General features: G+C 48.6%; 9 protein-coding genes across 9 annotated transcripts; 3 read left to right on the forward strand and 6 right to left on the reverse strand.

Annotated features, from left to right (window-relative positions):
- Window positions 1-107: 107 nt before the first annotated feature.
- BDR25DRAFT_253904 (uncharacterized protein) lies at window positions 108-1,827 on the reverse strand. Its single transcript, XM_033686269.1, has 2 exons — window positions 763-1,827; window positions 108-708 (listed from the first exon to the last, which is right to left on the reverse strand). Exons 1-2 carry the CDS (start codon window positions 1,770-1,772, stop codon window positions 318-320), a joined length of 1,401 nt encoding a protein of 466 aa, XP_033551931.1. The 5' UTR covers window positions 1,773-1,827; the 3' UTR covers window positions 108-317.
- A 532-nt stretch (window positions 1,828-2,359) lies between these two features.
- Window positions 2,360-3,928, reverse strand: BDR25DRAFT_310551 (uncharacterized protein; the record flags this gene model as incomplete). Its single annotated transcript, XM_033691158.1, has 1 exon — window positions 2,360-3,928. One exon carries the CDS (start codon window positions 3,926-3,928, stop codon window positions 2,360-2,362), a length of 1,569 nt encoding a protein of 522 aa, XP_033551932.1.
- Window positions 3,929-4,875: 947 nt separating this feature from the next.
- On the reverse strand, window positions 4,876-5,815 carry BDR25DRAFT_350503 (uncharacterized protein; the record flags this gene model as incomplete). Its single annotated transcript, XM_033694706.1, has 7 exons — window positions 4,876-4,965; window positions 5,049-5,142; window positions 5,185-5,237; window positions 5,287-5,364; window positions 5,393-5,473; window positions 5,533-5,697; window positions 5,774-5,815. The coding sequence occupies 7 exons, from the start codon at window positions 5,813-5,815 to the stop codon at window positions 4,876-4,878; spliced, it is 603 nt and encodes a 200-aa protein (XP_033551933.1).
- Window positions 5,816-5,842: 27 nt separating this feature from the next.
- BDR25DRAFT_350504 (uncharacterized protein) lies at window positions 5,843-7,463 on the forward strand (the record flags this gene model as incomplete). The annotated part of the gene is made up of 12 exons (XM_033694707.1): window positions 5,843-5,928; window positions 5,978-6,200; window positions 6,274-6,416; window positions 6,451-6,501; window positions 6,525-6,546; window positions 6,577-6,713; window positions 6,789-6,879; window positions 6,937-6,983; window positions 7,039-7,096; window positions 7,149-7,199; window positions 7,263-7,400; window positions 7,452-7,463. The coding sequence occupies 12 exons, from the start codon at window positions 5,843-5,845 to the stop codon at window positions 7,461-7,463; spliced, it is 1,059 nt and encodes a 352-aa protein (XP_033551934.1).
- BDR25DRAFT_279023 (UBC-like protein) lies at window positions 7,284-8,570 on the reverse strand. Its single transcript, XM_033687723.1, has 2 exons — window positions 8,374-8,570; window positions 7,284-8,323 (listed from the first exon to the last, which is right to left on the reverse strand). Exons 1-2 carry the CDS (start codon window positions 8,423-8,425, stop codon window positions 7,494-7,496), a joined length of 882 nt encoding a protein of 293 aa, XP_033551935.1. The 5' UTR covers window positions 8,426-8,570; the 3' UTR covers window positions 7,284-7,493.
- A 199-nt stretch (window positions 8,571-8,769) lies between these two features.
- On the reverse strand, window positions 8,770-9,684 carry BDR25DRAFT_212908 (class I glutamine amidotransferase-like protein; the record flags this gene model as incomplete). The annotated part of the gene is made up of 4 exons (XM_033684736.1): window positions 8,770-8,894; window positions 8,951-9,132; window positions 9,216-9,331; window positions 9,385-9,684. The coding sequence occupies 4 exons, from the start codon at window positions 9,682-9,684 to the stop codon at window positions 8,770-8,772; spliced, it is 723 nt and encodes a 240-aa protein (XP_033551936.1).
- Window positions 9,685-9,865: 181 nt separating this feature from the next.
- On the forward strand, window positions 9,866-11,395 carry BDR25DRAFT_350506 (uncharacterized protein; the record flags this gene model as incomplete). Its single annotated transcript, XM_033694708.1, has 12 exons — window positions 9,866-9,901; window positions 9,963-9,990; window positions 10,019-10,123; window positions 10,155-10,200; window positions 10,266-10,400; window positions 10,459-10,645; window positions 10,681-10,777; window positions 10,826-10,938; window positions 10,975-11,038; window positions 11,085-11,214; window positions 11,274-11,309; window positions 11,371-11,395. 12 exons carry the CDS (start codon window positions 9,866-9,868, stop codon window positions 11,393-11,395), a joined length of 1,002 nt encoding a protein of 333 aa, XP_033551937.1.
- A 914-nt stretch (window positions 11,396-12,309) lies between these two features.
- Window positions 12,310-13,942, reverse strand: BDR25DRAFT_279024 (heme oxygenase-like protein). The gene is made up of 2 exons (XM_033687724.1): window positions 13,496-13,942; window positions 12,310-13,446 (listed from the first exon to the last, which is right to left on the reverse strand). The coding sequence occupies exons 1-2, from the start codon at window positions 13,552-13,554 to the stop codon at window positions 12,438-12,440; spliced, it is 1,068 nt and encodes a 355-aa protein (XP_033551938.1). The 5' UTR covers window positions 13,555-13,942; the 3' UTR covers window positions 12,310-12,437.
- Window positions 13,943-16,676: 2,734 nt separating this feature from the next.
- BDR25DRAFT_253911 (mitochondrial import translocase, subunit Tom22) lies at window positions 16,677-17,625 on the forward strand. Its single transcript, XM_033686270.1, has 3 exons — window positions 16,677-16,869; window positions 16,929-17,215; window positions 17,327-17,625. The coding sequence occupies exons 1-3, from the start codon at window positions 16,782-16,784 to the stop codon at window positions 17,375-17,377; spliced, it is 426 nt and encodes a 141-aa protein (XP_033551939.1). The 5' UTR covers window positions 16,677-16,781; the 3' UTR covers window positions 17,378-17,625.
- Window positions 17,626-17,797: the final 172 nt, after the last annotated feature.

Here is a 17,797-nt window from a genome sequence, read left to right on the forward strand (position 1 = left end):
GAACGAGGGAATGACTAGTGCTGCGCTTGTAGGGAGCTGATCATTCGGTCTGCTGCTCCAGTATTCAGCACGTCCACAAACAAATCCCAACCAATCCACGAGATTTTACAAGATACTATAATTAAGTAGTCTGTGGGTATCGCAAAACAGTCCATGCAAGTCCCAGCCTATAGCCCAAACTCCATTTAAGCAAGATCAATCAATCGATCATCCATGTGTGTTTATTCTCCTCAATGTATTCTCATGCTCATGCTTACCCAAGTCCATGTCTGTCTTGCAAGTGAACTGTCGCCGTCTTTACCTCTGCCTGCCTATTATCACCGAATTTGCGGTGCAAGCCACGTAGCCTCTTCACAAGTATCATGAATATCCTCTTCAATCTTAAACCCCAACTTCGCCATCTTTTCAAGCTCCCATCCGGAGATGAATTCTCCTTGTCCGCCATTCTCCTTATCCACGCTGTTTCCTAGCTTTATGTATGGCGCGAATCGGCACACCGTCTGGGAATACGAGTATTGTAGACAGTTCGCGTCTTTTGCACACTCGGAGCCACATGATGAGGCTGATTTGTGGCAGGGACGGTCGTTGGGTTGCGGGGCTTCGGAATGATTGTCCCAGAATTCAAGGGTCGGGCCGTCGCGGAGGTGGGAATGGGTGTAGGCAAGGAGGGAGGAGTAGACGAAGGTTTTTTGAGTGTATGGCCGAGTCCTACAGGTCAATGATTAGCCTGGGAAGGAGTGCAGTGGAAGGGGTAGTGCTCACCTCTCCCATTTCCACAGAGACTCCATTTGCTCCGGCGACACCCGATGCAGGGACAACAAAGGGACGCACCATCGCTCTTTGTCTACTTTCAACGACTTCAACTCGTCGCCGGAGAACGTCGGATAGAGCGATTCCATCTTCGTTCCCGTTGCATTTAAGATTGCGTACCCCAGTACCGCATCTCCGCAACAGTCCGCTTTCACCCAATCTTCGTAGCGGACGCTCAACGGCCTGTGGGCAATGCTATCGGACCCTCCCTTCCCCTTGTCCGGGATTAATTTCTTCATCAGCCCCTGAGACAAAACGAATCCAGCGCCGCCGTACGCGAACCACCGGCCGTCAGATCCAGCGGTCGGAGATCCCATGTAATGTGGGTCATTAGGGTCGAGCTGGTCCAGCAAGCGGAAGAGCGTGTCCCAGAAGTAATAGACATCCGACTCTAAAAAGACGTACCACTTGGCACGCGGATTAACTTCGTGGGCCTTGTCAACCATAGGCAAGAATTTGAAGCGGTCGAGTTTCCAGCCTTCTCTAGAATAGCCGACGGCGCTTCCTTCTTCCTGCGCTTTTTTATTCCTAGCATAGGCCTCGAAATCAGAGCTGTTGACTGCATAGGAAGAAGGTAGCTCTGCGAGAATGTCAATGACTTCGTGGTCGCCGATCTTCTCCGTGTGGTCTGAAACGACGATCAGATTAGTGATGCAGGAGGTGACAGTCGCGAGATGCGCCTTGCTTTTCGCAGCATCGCCGGCACCGGTTTTGAGCACAATTTGAATGTCGTCGAGAAGCTTTGTAGGAAACCCTTTACAAAAGTCGGGATTCGGGTCACCGATGCTGGGACTGCTCAGGGGCGGGAAGAACGACTTGGTCTTCTTGGAATAAAAGGGCGACGCGGAAGGGGACTGGCGTGAGGAACGCGACAAAGAAAAGGCAACGAAGAGAAAAACGACGACAGGAAGAAGAAAGCGGAGCGGTCTCCTTGAGAACTTCGAACGCGCCGTCATGAGCATGGCGGGCGATTGAATGCGATCTGCAAAAAAATGTAGACGCAAAAAGAGAGATGAAGAACGACGGACTGGGAGTCTCAACAACGAGGGGTTCTAGCTCGGGCAAATTTACCTCCCTGAAGGTGCAGCGCCGCGCCGTGCATCAGTCATCCATTCCGGAAGCTCCCTGAAACGTATTTGTGGCGGCGCTGGCCAGATGTTCAGCCTCTCATGAAGCGGGCGCTGGATGGGGTTTGGTGCGGATCGGGCCTGACTCGAAGGGGTAACTTACTCGAACGCTCAGAAAACGGGCGAGCTTGTCGTGCCATCTTGTTTGGACGACAATCCTTCGGCAGTGCAACCCTCGTATTGCAACCGTTAGGGGGGAATGTGGCTAAGCAAAAACAATTTGTCGCACGGTGCCAATTTTAGATTGGTCACATAAGAAGGACGGCATTTCCGACCGAAGCATGGGAAAGTCAAACAGCAGAGGAAATACGGACGAAAATACTGGAAGAAAAACCTCCCCTGCGATAACCTACTGTTGTATCCTCACGACGAGCGCATCGTGCATTAATCAATTCCAGTGTATTTCCTGGTTGTTATATTCATCACTTCAGCCAGCCATGCACTAATACCTCAGCTTCTCCCACTTCCATTTCCATTTCCCGAGCTGTCTTCAGAGACCAGACAAAGTCCAGCATATCGTCGACCGAAGGCTTGGCCATTGTATCATTACCATTACCATTACCATTACCATTACCATTACCATTACCATCCTGCCCGTCAAAATGCAAAGTTCCTCCTGTGCCGATCATCGCGCTGTACGAAGTGCCGCTAGTTGTTGAGACGAACGAGAGGTCGCTCCGCCGGGCCAAGTGCTGAGACGGGCAAGTATTAGAAGACGTCGAGAAGGATTGCGCAGTGCGTGACTCTTCTAGTCCATCCTCTTCTTCGATGATTCGAAGGGAAGAACACATCGCCCTATCACTTCGACGCTTTGCGATCGACAGTGGTTGAATCGCAAGCTCTCCCTGTTGTCTATCTCCTGCCATGTACTCCTCGTACCCCATGACTGATTCATCCGCGCGAGAGTCGGTGCGACCGGGGTCCTCCATCGACTCGGCCAAATCGGATTTTGTTATACCAATCGCTCTCATGGACACTAGCAGGCCCTCCTCATCGGCAATACGTTCTCCGTAGTCATTTATTCTCACGTCTGGGTGCCTTCGAAGATAGTCGTGGAATTCTGGAGTGGTGGAGCCGTCAAAAAATGCGTCTTCGATATCGCTCGGCGCATCGCTGTCGTACTCTGGCTGTAGCAGTAGAATTTGTCGTACGTCATTGTCAGTTAGACGACCGTCTTCCCTCCACCGATGTACATGCTCGGAGAATTCATCATTCGGAAGGCGGGAACCCTCGTCCTTGGGAAAGAGCTGATGTCGGAGAAGCATCGCAATGTGAAGAGCTGATTGGACGTCTGCGTCCATCGTATCGAGTCCCCAAAGCTGATATAAGAGGCGCGAGATAAGTGCATATCTGCGGAAAACTTTTCTTTCTCGAAGACTCCACGGCTCAGCATCCGTTGGCATCGGTAGCTTAGTATGGAAATGGAGATGAAACTCGTGGAGAAGGTGCACCGACTTATCGCCAATCTCGCCATATATCGTGTCGTATACAAATCGCTGGATGAGCGCGACGCGTTGGACAGGGGATAATCTCAGGATCGCGTCGACAATCTTGCTAATCTCAGGGGTAGATAGAGGGCGCTGAACGATCGCGACTTCAGGATTCTGGACTCCAGCCCTTCTCCTAGCCCGAGCTACGTGGCCAGCATGCTCCAAATGGAAAGTTGGCGCATCGTGTTCACTAGAACGTGCCCTGCTGAAGGAGAACGAGTGCCTCAGACACCGTATCCCGCTCGGTCTGCTTTTGAGAGGAGAATCGAGGGATCCTCCACGCGACTCGGTGATTACTTCCAAGCGAGTGCCTTCCGCAAGGACAGATCGCGTAACGGGTTCGATCGCAGTCTTATTGTCCGATTGGGTTTGATGAAGGGAGCTACCGTGGCCGGGGTATACTGAGAGAAATCCAACATATCGAAAACCTCGCTTGAAGCCAGCCTTGAGATTTCGCCAGCTTCGTTTTTTAACCAAATTGCTCCCATCATGGGTCCCCATATTTGTGGACAGAAAATGGGTCTGGTGGGACACAACGACCTTGAACTAGGAAACAGGCGAGATCACCATGCCGAGTCCACCTGTGTAGCCGTAGGATCAAGGCTGGGAAGTGGTAGGAAGGTCGGTTGTTGGGAGAGTAAGAAGGCGCGAGTTTGTATGTCCCACGGTAGGATATGACCCCCCAATAGGACGCCATACCCGTGAATGCGAGTGAATGTCCCAAAGCGAGATGAACAAAAGGGAGATAGCGCATCTTGGGAAGTAAGCGTGAGGGCGGCGGCGAAGTGAATGAATCAAACGCATCCTCACTACCATCAACGCGCACCTACTTTGTTGTGGAAAGGAAGCTCCTTCCTAATGTGAATCCCAAAAGACGTGGTAAATTCTCTTCATGGGGACTCTAACTCCGCAACAATCGTCAACACCAAGACGATACGACTGGAGCTTTTCGAGGTTCATATCTAGAAAATGCGATCGTCGTTGCGAGGGCTCGTTTGAAGTCGGACCGCCGCTGATTCCATGGCGCCAAACTATCCGCGAAAGATATCCGACATTTTGCATTCTCGAAAGCGATAGATTCATGGCCAAACAATTGACAAGTCGCGAGACCAAAGGTTGGCATCGAATCGATACCTATGATACTACTACTGTAAATCAAAACGACATCGATTTGCTAAACAATATTTCGAGGACTTGATGAAGATAGAAAATTGCTGACAGAGGTAAACGGCAGTGTGGCATCTGCAACCCGGGTTCGCTTCGTGATGGCCCGCTCCCCGTTATGTGGTCCTCGGTTTGACATAGAACGTCTCCTGCCTTGAGCGGGATGACATTGATTGTCATGATTAAGTTAGAATTTGGCATCGAAATAGGGTTAGGGTAGAGATTGGGTGCTGGGAGATGTGATGTTGCGGAGTCCATAGGCAAGGGGATTGAAGTTAGATGGTTTAGTGCAAGTCAAGGGTTGTTGGCATTTGGGTAGAGTGTGAAAATTCGGTGGGGTATCCGGCAGTGCAACGGGGACTTAAATAGGAGTACTAGGAGTGTTGTAGGAGCGTACAAGTGCGCAGCCAATTAGTTACAGCTCATCGAGAGGAAGTTGCTCGATAAGCTGCAGTACCTGGACTTTAGTCTTGAAGGATAGCTGACGGCAATTGAAGATATATCCTTCTACTCTAGGCTCCAGTACGTCCATAGGGACTATTCTTGGGTTGCTCAATGGCCCCCGAAGAGGTCCTGATGGTGTTTTTGGCTACTTACCAACGAAGTAGAATAAATCTGCGAGAGTATCACGGTAGCGGTTGTTTTTCTTGGTCGCACCACCTCGAAATGTCTGCTAAACAGGTTTCTTAACAGACATTGTTTTCATCCTCCATCTTTATGGGTGCGAATCTGTCCTTTCTATGCCGGCGATTGGGGAGTAGACCAAGGTCCTCCTACAAGGGAGCGAAAGGAGCTCTTGACTTTCATTTTGCGGATAATTGTTATGACATTGGGCGTTGATATGACATAGTCGAGGGTGTGGAGGAATTGGGGTTTGCGGGGCTCAGTGTTGTTTATGAAGATTTTGGTGGAAGTGCCGCTATTAGTATGCCAGCCATCACTGATAAGAAAGGTTTACAGCATAGTAGAAAATGGTGATCATCGTAGGTCATTTGTTTGTAGAGCATTGCTGTGTGGCTGTGGTGATAGAGACTCGATGGGCTGACCATAAGTGGCTTCTCAATGCTATTTTGCCCATAATTCACGCTCAATCGAACATTAAGGCACTGCCATGGAAAGATTCTACATTTTAAGGCTATTAGAGAGTTGTCCTATAATATAATCTCATCTCCGCTATCTTACGATCTTAAGTAAGACAAAAAAGTATCCGGTCGAACAACCCATACTTCATGTCAAAGAACTCATATAAACATGAACTTTATACTGGAAGTCAAGCCATACAGAAGCAAACGCAATATAAAAATCAAAGCCACGAGGAAACAAAGCCATGAAGAAGAGTCATAAAAAAAACCAAAAGCTATAGATACATTGAAGCCGTGAAGACAGGAAAGCCATGATAAAAGCACGTAGAAACCAAAGGCATGCAAGAGGAGCCATGCAAGAAAGAAAATCAAAACCACAGTCAAACTTTCATCACAACAGGAAACCCCACAAACAAGACAACATCTCCTCAACCGAGCAACTTGAGATGCCCAGTTTCAAATCCTTATTTGAAACTTTCTTAACCTCCTCTCTAACCCTCTTCGGACCCCCTTCTTCGCCTACTCAAGTCTTCACAAACCTGTTAAGGCATTAGTGATCAGAGGTTCATAGGTCGGTTCCCGCTGCGCAGCGTCCAGTAGCGTCATAAAGAGCGCGCTTGCCAAGAATTTCCGGACTATCCATTGGTGGGCAATAAACCTGAAGAATTTATGACGGAATCGTTAATGGTGTCGTCTCGGGCCTTGGCCTTATTGTCCCGGATCTTATGGCTGTTCTCCGGTTCGTGTGTGTGTGTGTGTGTGTGTGTGTGTGTGGAGCCGTTACTGGAGCCTCAATATCGTTGATGCGTGGAACATGCTCGAGGATCGGTGCATTAATGCTTCTCTCATAGCTACTTGTTGATATTTCTGGAGGTCATTATATTCTCGTTGTTGACCCAATAGCTCTCAGACAAGAGCTGGACGCCGGCAACTACAGGGGCGAAATCGTCTGGGGCGTCCTCGGATAGTCTTCATGGGTGCTGTCGTGTCGAACGTGGAAGCCTTTGCACCAGCAACGTTTCTTCTGTTCTGAAGCCAGAGTGATAACTTTTTTAGTAAGGTCTTTAATATTAGGTTGCTATATCGGAGTACCAGTGATCCACCCGATGACGTAGCGTACGAAGTTGGAGAGGCCCATGGTTATTGCAGCCGTTTGATCTGTGCTCTTGCTTTATTGAATTGTACTGTCGAGAGGATGGCGAGAATGTCGCCATATTGCGCTAATAATAGGGGTAACTATGAGTGCGGTATGACAGAGAGTAGACAAAGGGGGAGTTGGATCGAAAAGGTCGTGTGTACAGTCAGGGAAGGTGAGACTTATAGTTTTGGGCAGAGTAAACAGTGTATGCCAGCGCCACGCTCGAGGGGGACGGAGGGGGATTGTTCTGTGACTCGAAGTAGCGTGAGGGGAGTGGCTATGGTTGTGAGAGGAGGAGATTAAAGGTGTTTATCATGGAATCAACGCACATGCGAAGAGGGTTGTGTCGAATGGGAACACTAAGTTCTTGAGTGTTAAGCATGTTGATGTCGGTTTATGAAGGAAAGTGGGTCACTAGTAAAGAGACTAAGAATAGACCTGTGATAGAAAGCAATTAAATCTTCCGCCTGGACATTATTGGAAATCAAAGAAACGTCTTACTATCATACTTCAAGCTAAGGAGAATAATTGCTGCAAGAAATCGTTACTTATTGATATCACCGACACTAATGTCCTTCCTCAGCACATTGTAAGAAGATTGGATCTGCAAAGTCTATAGTAACCCAAGGAAGTCTATCAGCACTTCCCTTAAGTATGGAGAACACAGGAATAATATGGTGTTCTAGAGGAACTTTCGTAACATCAAAAAGAGCAATGCTCCAACAACGCCATATATGCAGGCATCGATCCAGGCTAGAGAGCGATCAGGTTGCTGGTGGACGAGCTGCTGCATTGGGGGAGGTTGAACTGTCCTAATCGGGGTAGGAGATGTCGCGTTGGTAGGTAGAGCTGGAGGAGCCCTAGCTTGTGCTGGAAGAGGGGATGCAGACAGTAGGCCCTGACCTCTCTCCTTGCCTTTCGATCCTGTCTGAGGGCTTTGCGCTGGCTCTCCTCCAGGCCCAGACCCCTCCAGCTCATCTCGATACGCCAGTCTCAGCTCCTCGGGCACGGTTTCTTCCTTCTTCTTGCCCTCTTTGGCTTCTATCAACTTCGCGGCCTCTTCCCGCTCTTTCATTATGTCGGCATTCGATCGGCCGCAGACGCCGCACCGAAATTTTCCGCTCTCTCCCGCCATACGCTTCCTAATCTGAGGACTGCATTCTATACCACCTAGTTGGCCCTTTGCATCCGTATCCATGAAGCTCCTTATAGCAACCATGGCAGTCCGGATTCCCCATGCTGGCTGCCAAGTCTCCTCATGGTGCCCACTTATCGATAAGCAAATCTCTCGGTTGACTTCGAAGCGGCCGGTGGGCGTGAGGAAACGGAACGAGGGCGGGCGTAGAGGGTATGTCGGTGGAAGAACTATACGGCCGTGGTAGATGCCGCCATCATATGGGGAGGGAGCGGGCGGTCCGCAAAGTGTGAAATGCCATTCAAAGAGGTTGTCTTCTAAGGGTTCGGCATGGTAGTCTGAAGAGGCATTCGATGCAAGCTCTGAGGCTTCTTTGACTAGTCTAGTATTAGCGAAAGCGTATCTCAAAAGGAGAGGGTTGACATGCGGATGCGCTTGATGGTGGGATTCTTGGTGTTGAACTGCCCTCGTGTCGCCATGGCGAACGAGTTGGCAGGCAGACAGTAAGCACGACCTGCTGGGTAGAAACGAGAGAATGTGGTCGGCCTTGTCTATAAGGTGTTTATCATTTGGAAATCGGAGTGAATCAAGCTTGTGAGCAATGTCGCTGGAGCTGAAACGTTGACGTTGCGCTTTTGGGCTGCGTCTCAGGTCCAAGTGCCTCGCTGTAGCTAGCCGCCAATGACGATGACTTTGGGTCGTTCACTCGCTTTCATGTGCCTTCACTGACTTCCACGCACCTTCCCACAAATATCACTATTCATCTCCTCCCTCATAGAAGTTCCATTTGATTGAGAATGTAAATCGTTTCAATTAATCCTTGCTACAATGTCTCAAAGACCTTCAGAGCAGCCTCGGCTGTCTCTCTTGCGCTCGCTGGATTCGTCCCTGTCACTACCTGGCCGTCAGTAATATGGAATCCATCCCACACTCCTTTAGGACGGACATCTGGCGACCATTAGCCTGGCTTTTAGCGTTATGGCCAAATCCAGATAAAAGCTTACATGTCGCCCCCAGTGCTTTCGCATGCTCCTCAATAAATGGTTCACCCCACGACCTCAGCACATCCGTGACCTTCATATCATCCTCGGCCTCGCTCGTGAAACCCGTGATGGTCTTCCCTTTGATGATGGATTCTCCAGTTTTTCCATCGTTGATGCCGGGGAAGATGGCCGGGCCATGGCAGCTATTCCTTTGTTTAGCAGGGTATCGCGGATAGTAGGTATCAGACGCTGTCTAGGACAGATCCAACGAGAGAAGGCAACGTACACCGTGGATACAACCCCCCCGTTGTCCCATACGGTCATAGCAAGCCTCTTCAAGCCCTTCGCATGGGGGTAGTCCTTCAATGCGGCATGCCCAGCTGATGCGAAGAAGATTCCGTACTTCGGAACCCATTAGCTTCTTGATTCCTCCGCCGGCTTGCTCGGATACATACGTTCGACCCATCCAAGTCAGCTGCCTTGTTCAGGTTATCTAACTTCTTCCTAAACTCACTCCCCTTATCATCATACTGCTTCCTTTCCTCCTCGGTCAAGAAACCAGGTTGTAGACTCAGCCAGTCTGCAACCCACTCGCCAGTCTCAGAAGCGAGATCTACTTCGAAGCCGGCCTTGGTGAAGACATTGAAGGGATGCTCAGCTTCGCCGATGAAGACGCCGGTTTGATGACCACCGCCTTCGAAGAGGTCGGCTTTGGCGGAGGTTACCGCGATAAGGGCGCGGCGGGGCAGCGGCATTGCAGTGATTGCCTTGTTGGAAATATGCTACGTTTGTGGGAATTAGGAGACGTTAACTGGTCTTGAAGGAGGCAAGCACGAAGAATACCCATCGTATATAACTTACCACTGACTCCATTGCGTTCAAGGTTCGGTGATGTCATTCTCACAGCCTTCGCGCGTATATGATTTATTTCGTCGAATGAGCCTGGCAGGTCAAGGTTGCAAACATGCAACCGTGTTAACTAAGCATCCGCCCTGATCATCTCTCTTTGCATCTGCATGAAACATTCCTGAAGGGAACATTAATTGCCTATCAGAAAAAGAGTCAATTGCAACCCATGGGGTTGACAAGGTTGGCAAAACGGAGATAAGCTCCTGTTAATTATGAAGCTGCAGGTGATTCAATATCATGCACGCCGTGGCTGTAGGATAGCTTATGGGAAACTATTCGGTAAATGTGGACGCTATCTCTGCGGCTGTTATTTTAGCTTTTGAGAAAATGGTCAAGCTTTCAGAAACACTTGAACAGTTGTTGTCGGAACACGCTTAGGAAAATTTACAGGTCTTCCACTCAGCTCTAATCCCCTTGCACGGATTAGGATACTGGCCCAGCACACCTTAAAAGCAACCTTTGGGGATTCGCCGGTCCATCACGACTCCGACATCTCCGTTGGAACTTTAAGGATCAACTATCTCAAGATAGAACAACCCCTCCCATCGTCACCCCCTGTATTGTCCAAAATTCTAAATCAACCTTGAATTCTCCCCATGTCCTTTCGGATCCTACCCTAGATGGTTCTGGCTTCAAGGCACGACTCGAGACGCTTGGCCAACCTTGGGAGTTAGCGAACCAGTTCTCATAGCGCGAAAATGCTCTCGCCCTTTTTTTGTTCCAGCTGAACAACACTCATGCATCGCCCAAGCTTCAGCCTTGTGTCTCTCCCTCTTCTCCAGCCCTAGCGGCTATGGAGGATTTTGGGTGAAGATTTTTTTTCACACTCAGTCCGTCGGAAGAGAAAGAGGATCCTTTTCCGGGTCATTGGCTTGACCCATAGATTCGACATCTCATCCTCAGTTCCCCTGTCCTTCCACTACAGCATCAGAGCACCTAGTAATTAGGCTCCGTTTTACACAGCCAACCATCTATGTACAGAACTAGAAGTGAATATTTCCCATCATTATGCACCTTCATCACTCGTTCAACCTCGGCCTGTTCTCAATATATTCAATGTTGAGCCGCCACAAATGCCAATCTTCGGCCCAAGCTACATTGTTCCAGATATCTTCAAGCCGGGCCGACCTCAATAGGTTGAAGAGAGACCTGACTGTGCTGTTCTCAAGACGCACGGTTCTTCTCTCGAAGATGCATCGGGTTGCAATAGAGAAGATAGCTTACCCGATATCTCTCTCAATCCTAGACAAGAAAGGTATAGCCGTTGCGCAAGATCGAGGAGCTCCGGTGCTACCTAACCGCAGTATTGAGAAGTATAAAGGCCAAGCAAATGAGCAAATGTATCCCTGCGGCGTTTGTGGCATTAAGCTGAGATCGTACGCTTAACTTGTGGGTCATGCCTGGATATAATCTCACAAACCTGTCAAACGCAAAGGCCATGCGAGCTCGCTTTTTCTAGCATGGGCGCGGAGTACCACAAGCACCGTTTAGCTTCACATCCGGAACTTTTTACATGCCGCGAATGCTAGTAGACCTTCAAATCCCAATCCCAATTAGATTCTCATGGCCGGGGTATAGGACACGCTGCCTTCATCTGTACCTATGACGACTGCGACAAAACATTCTCACACTCTTCGACAGCTATCAGAGACATGAGAAGTCCCATCAAGAAGAGGTCAGGGGGCACCCTTACAAATAGTGCCGAAAGTATCGCGGAGAGAATGGATTTAAGCGGAAGGACCACTTGACTTCACGCCTGCAAAATTATCACCACATTGGAGATAGAGATCCAAAAAGGGGACTGTGACTAGATTACTTGAGGTGATCTTGTCCTCACCAAGATTATGTGGACTATCGAAGGCACCTCAGTTATGGCAACTGACTATTCAAAGAATCGTCGGAGTACTTGAAGCACATGCGGAAAGTACATAGCGAAGTCTGGCTGTGATCGTATCGGTGCGAAGGGCTATTTCCGAAGGGCTGATCTGCGTGCTCATCTAAAGAATGTCCACGACACGAAAGGCCTTCTCCACGGTGGCAAGGCATAGGTTACGATCAGTGAGGGCTGCAGCCAAGTGTTCCCTTGCTTGTTGGAATGGTCGTTGGGATCGGAAGGATGGGGCTTTGGAGTATTATTCATGCTCACTCTCTAGTTCATTTATGCTGTTTCCTTCTCTATCTCTTTGAAACCAAGCTACGATTCGTAAAGGTCAAAAAAATAATTTTGGAAAAGAGAAAAAACATGTCTGAGTGCTACAGCTGACTCGGCGGTATGGCAGTAACGTATCATGGCATGTCTAATTTCGGTTGTCGTATGCATCTCCTTGACTAGAATGCAAGACATTTCCTTCTGCATGAGTCTATTATGAATTAGCCCCTCTCGTGTACCTACGATAAACATAGCGGCCAGGTGGCAATCAACACTTGAGGAATAAGCGTGTGAAAACAGGTAGAAATATGAATTTAAAGCCAAAAAGTAGTCTACTGGGTATCTTCTATATGTACCATCCACTCAACCCATACCCAACCCAAACTCTACGCTCTATATTTGAAAAACGCCAATCCTATGCCCACGCCCAAATATGCCGTCGGCACACACTCACGAAGCACTACGCGGATCCAACCTGAGCAAAGCCACACAAGCTAGACATCCCAAAGCTACAAACACACCGGTGATCTCTGGTCTTCGAAGCCATGTGACAGCCGACTGAGACATATTAGGGTTAATGACCTTCTCAGCCACTTTCATTTTGTCATTTGCGCGAAGGGTGCCTGAGTCCACGTGCCCGACCTGCGCTAGCTTCGCCGCATCCGTACCTATTTTCTCATCAAGTTCTTGGACGAGGCTGGCACTGTATTTGAAGATGTTCTTTGCTTCTTCGATGATGTCGACGCGCTCGTCGGGCGTGAAAAAGTCCTCTGCGCCCGCTAACCGCCGCTTGAATTCCGCTTTGATATCTTCGCCGTCGTGCGCACCGTCGAAATTCCAGAATGATAGACCCCTCTCTAGAAGGCCTACGCGCTCCGGCTCGGCTTCAACTTCAGCTTTCTCTGCATCCTGCTCCCTCGCGCTCCGCCAAAACTCCTCCCCGCACTTCAGCAGCTCGCTTCGTATCCACCGTCCGCCAGAGAACACAGCCATGTAATAACACCACGCATACGCAACTAACAAATGCGGTTTCGCCTTCACCATTCTCCGAATATGTATGCAATATTCCTGCACTTTCTCCCCTGGATACTGCGCCAACAGTACACTCAAATCCGTCGGATGCAGGCCCGTCAAGAATTCCAAATCGCGTTTCAGTCGCGTCGATCTAGCCAAGCCTCGTGGTCGGAGGTGTTGTAGGAAGCGCAACATAACAGGAGAGGGTGGAGAGGAGAATAATTCCGGCGCGTCGTAAGGGTTCACGAGGAGGAAGGAGAGCAGTGGGGAGGTTGGCGGGTCTGAGGGTGAGGGGAGGAGATCAGTCCATAGAGATTCAAGGGTTAGGTAGATGTGCGCGAAGTGGAGGAGCCCGGCTGTGTAGACGGAGGGTGTTGGAGTGTGAGGCGGGAGGGCGAGCGGTAGGCGCGTGGTTATGAGGCAGTTGAGGGTTGAGTGGAGGGTTCTGTGATATTGTTAGGCTAGGGGAGAGGGGAAGGGAAGTGTTGGAATACCGAGTTGCTGCGTTAATCTCGCCTGGGAGAGAGGTTGGTAGGACTGCATCTTTGGCCATGGCTGTGTTTGGGGAAAAAGTAGAACCCAGAGTTTTGATACTGGAATCTAGAACAACGAGGAACGGGCATGAGGCGGAAAGAAGAGTGGGGAAGAGGGCGTTTAAGAGCAAGCACCAGCGCCAGGCAAACACGAGAACTTATTGGAACTCTTCACGCGACCAACACAGGTAGCCATGTGACAGCTAGTTGTCTGCCTGGGCTGATTTCACGCGCATTTTGCTGAGGTGCCGTGGGGGTGGTCTATGTACTTGCACCATCGCTAGCGGAGCGGACGAAAAGCCGATGATGTAGTCGGATGATGCAATGTTATCAGGAACAGGGACGAATATAGGATATGGACGCAGGGTCAGGGAACGATGAAATGTTTCAGGATTATTTTGTGCTGCGAACGGCACATGAGATCTGAGACGGTGGAGGGCTGAGGTGTGACGCTTGAGGGGAATGATCGCTGATGTCACGTGGGGAGTTCCATGGTTGAATTGGCGTGGGAAAGCTTGGCTGGACAACAACACCACTCGTCTGCCGTCCGTCTTCGCCCTTCACTGATCGATCCCCATTGTCTCTATCAAGTCGATCAGTCCACTACGCTTCCATCGTTACTGCTCTTTGTCAACTCTTCTTGCTGCTATAGTGCAACTTTCCAACGACTTTTTCCACCTCTAAGAGCAGCTTAGCCATCACCTTCCTTCTCGTCGCACCTAGAAAATTGCCCGTTCCCCGGCTTCGTATGGTGGCATTCTCCTCTATGTTCACATCCAAGTCCACACTTATGCGAAATATTTGCCAGACTCACCTGGTAGATTAGGATCTGACGCGAGCATGGCCTAAGTGTCGATGTTTCGCCAGAAGAGTATGGGCCAGTTTTGCTAAACGAATCAGCTAACACAAATCATTTGGTGGGGGAGGGGAGGATATATCCATTGCTTACAGTCTGTGGTGTCTCGTAGGGCTGATATAGGTGCTGGGTCCTCGTCCAGTTGGATTGGTCTCAGGTCTGGTGTTGGTGCTGGGACTCCTTTCGCTTTGCTATTTAGAGCCATTGTTTGTGGATTTTCACTAACTCTACAGGTGTAAATGCGAGCAAAAATGTGAAGAGCAGGCTTGAGCTGACTTAAGCAGCGGATTCTAGGTTTGTGCTATTACACAGCACTTGCCTTCAAGTACCTAGTCTAGGGCTTCCATTATCATGGAAGCACGCGCAGTCTGGAATAATTGTATCTTATGCTGTCTGCTCTGAAGGGTCTCGATCGCTTAAATTGATAACGCGAATTGTTCATCTCTCTTTGATGCCTTGGGTCTTTTCCATTGACAAGTAGGCGTCTGAGCCGCACAGGCGCTGGATGCGTTCTTGGAGATCAAAGTGTGTTGGGGGTGTATGGGGAAGGGTGTTTTGATTACATTTGATGAAATCGTATGTCGCCCATTTATCTGAACTAGTCAACTTGATATGAGTAGCAGCAAGCCGGAACATGCTGATAGGATGGTAGATTTAAAGACTTAAATATGGTTACAGGTTTGCATAATAGCTTGTTAACCTGGACCCATGATGTAGGAGTACAATTAGACTGAAGTTCTAGGCGAAAATTCTCTCGATATATGACCATTCGAGTGTATCTCCTAATGTACGACAAAGCAGCTTTATCTTGCCACTTTCTTACTATTAAACTCACCACCTAGCTTCTCCAGACAATGTACGTGGAATGGCTAGATATATGGGCTTCCACCTCCTACACGTAAGTACCTTTGAGGAAACATACAAGGATTGAGTTTAGGGTAAAGTTTTTGTTTTCTTAACCCCGCTCTGTATTCTAGAAACGAGATTAGAGAATCGATATTGGCTATGTAGTCATATTTCCTATATGTTCCAAAAGCACCTTCAAGAATATGGCGGCGTCCAAGGGAAGAGAAATAAGATTGTGATCTGCGAGGCTATAAACCTCTGGCGGATCTTTCACGCTGATCGCTGCGGCGAATGGATGCATTGAAATCAGTGAAGTATCGTTGGAATAGGTTGTTGTCCGAAGGAAGGTGATGACGCCCGGGTTCAAACTTCCAAAATGACTAATAATTGAACCACAGAGCAAGCTTCCTCTTAGCAAATAAAAAAAAAACACTTGCTGGACAACATTGAAGACACCTCCTATCTATGCAGTGGGAGAGTTGCGGATGTCTTCCTATCTGATAACCATTATTCAATCAAGCAAGGTGAGCAGAGGGAAGCCCAATTCGGGCTGAGGTGGACAAAAAAGTGTTTTTCAAATGCCGCCTGGGGTTTGAATGAGAAGAGGCAATATCTCTATTAATCACTGTACATCTTGCCGAGCCTTTTCTCTTATTAGTTTAAAAAAGCGCTAGATTAATGTCTTATTAGCCTATAAAACTTTCTACCACTTTTGTAAATATTTTAGATTTTTAAGGTAAATAAATATATTTTACTAGGTCTATTACTATATTCTAGATATTTTAATGCAATATTATAATGCTGTGTTCTGTTGTTAGTAGGCTAAAGTTTACCTCTTTGTTACTATTTACAGTTTTAAGGTGTTGCTAAGCTGGAATTAGTGTGTCAGCGTCTGTATTCTGGTACTACACTGGTACTTGGGCTCAGTATGTCTTCCCAGCCTTACTGTAAGGAATGTTAAACCTATCGCCTATTGTCTGACTTTGCAACTGACTAACGCGGTACTCTGTATAAACATTGTTAGCGGCACAGGAGATTTTTTTGTCTATATCTCTATTCTTCCTTTGTTATTGCTAAATTTCCCTTATCCAAGCTTCCGAAAAGGAAGGCTTATACCTGCTCGTAAAATCAAAGCCCAAGTCTGTCGAGATAGGAAAGTGTGCAATCGTAGATTGTCGCTAGTGATTTGCCTCAAGGAACCTGCTGCTATTTAACCTTTCTGCAGGTCCTCAGGGTGGGAAGGGGACATATTAAGAAGTAGAAGAACGTGATAGCAGGTAGGGTTGGAGGCTCTAGTCCAAATGAAGATATCCATTGTGACTGGAGATTGAAGTGAAGCAGCAATTTGCCGGGTTCGGAGCATACGTAATATCTCGGGAAAACAATGATCCAACAATGGGTGGTCCAAGCTCTCTTTTTCATCATCTGGAAATCCAACCTCGTGCTCGACTACCGACGACATTTCAAAAATCCCATCGCCTCTGTGCTTAAACCTTTCCCCGCCGTTACAAGACCTATCACATTCATCAACCCATATACGCCAAGATGGTCAAGCTTGAAGAGGTCATTGATGAAGAATTCCTCCGCACCCAAGAAGGCCCAATCGACGACGACGACTGGGACACCGACACCGGTAAACCTCTCCCCCCTTTCCCTTCCTCTCATGTCTCCCCTATTAACTCACATCCATAGACTCTGAAACATCCTCAATCGCCTCTATCACCCCCGATGAAACGCTCTATGAGCGTATCCTCGCTCTGCAAGACATCATTCCTGCACCATACCGTCGAAGCATCAACTCCAAATTCTCAACTGCCTCGTCATGGGTGAAATCAGGAATAGTTATGGGTGGTAAGACGTTGTGGGTGGTGAGCACGAGCGCGTTGTTGTTGGGGGTACCGTGGGCGTTGGCGTATAGTGAGGAGCAGCAGATGGCAGAGATGGATCGGGAGATGCAGATGCAGCAGCGGACTAATGAAGTGAGTTCATATCAGATTATATGAGTTTCGTTTAAATGATGAGTTGGCGTGCGTGGGGGAAAGAAGACTCTTTGTTTGGTATTCTTGGATGCTAACTCGAATGCTTTATAGTTCCTCACACCCGGCGCTCAGCCAGGCGCACAGGTGAACCCCGCCTTGTGAATCTCCCAGAATTCCGACATTGGCCACTCGTCTCATATCTTGGCGCTTGATTCTTGTACAATTGTTTCCATTATAGGTGAAGGAACATGGGATAGGGGAATGGGACGGGCACGAAATGAATTGAATGCATACGATGTAAGAAAGTCGTATCTAACACCCTGTACTTTTAGCTTTCTCGGCTCTTCCAATACTGCATGTCTTCACGTTCGTCCTGACATGCAACACTGCATCGAAACCACGAGTGATTTGGCGTATCGTTTGCGCAAGCGGAGTGAGTTTTATGTTTCCATGCTGTAGTATATACACGTCTGGCCGTCGAAGCAATCCTTCGAACAGCTCGACAAGCTCCCAACCGACCCATCCCTCAGATCTACCAAAAGCCGTGGCCCATTACATTCAACACATGTCGCGCCGTGAGTA

Source organism: Lindgomyces ingoldianus, assembly GCF_010093535.1.
Source record: "Lindgomyces ingoldianus strain ATCC 200398 unplaced genomic scaffold BDR25scaffold_5, whole genome shotgun sequence".
Taxonomy (NCBI): domain Eukaryota; kingdom Fungi; phylum Ascomycota; class Dothideomycetes; order Pleosporales; family Lindgomycetaceae; genus Lindgomyces; species Lindgomyces ingoldianus.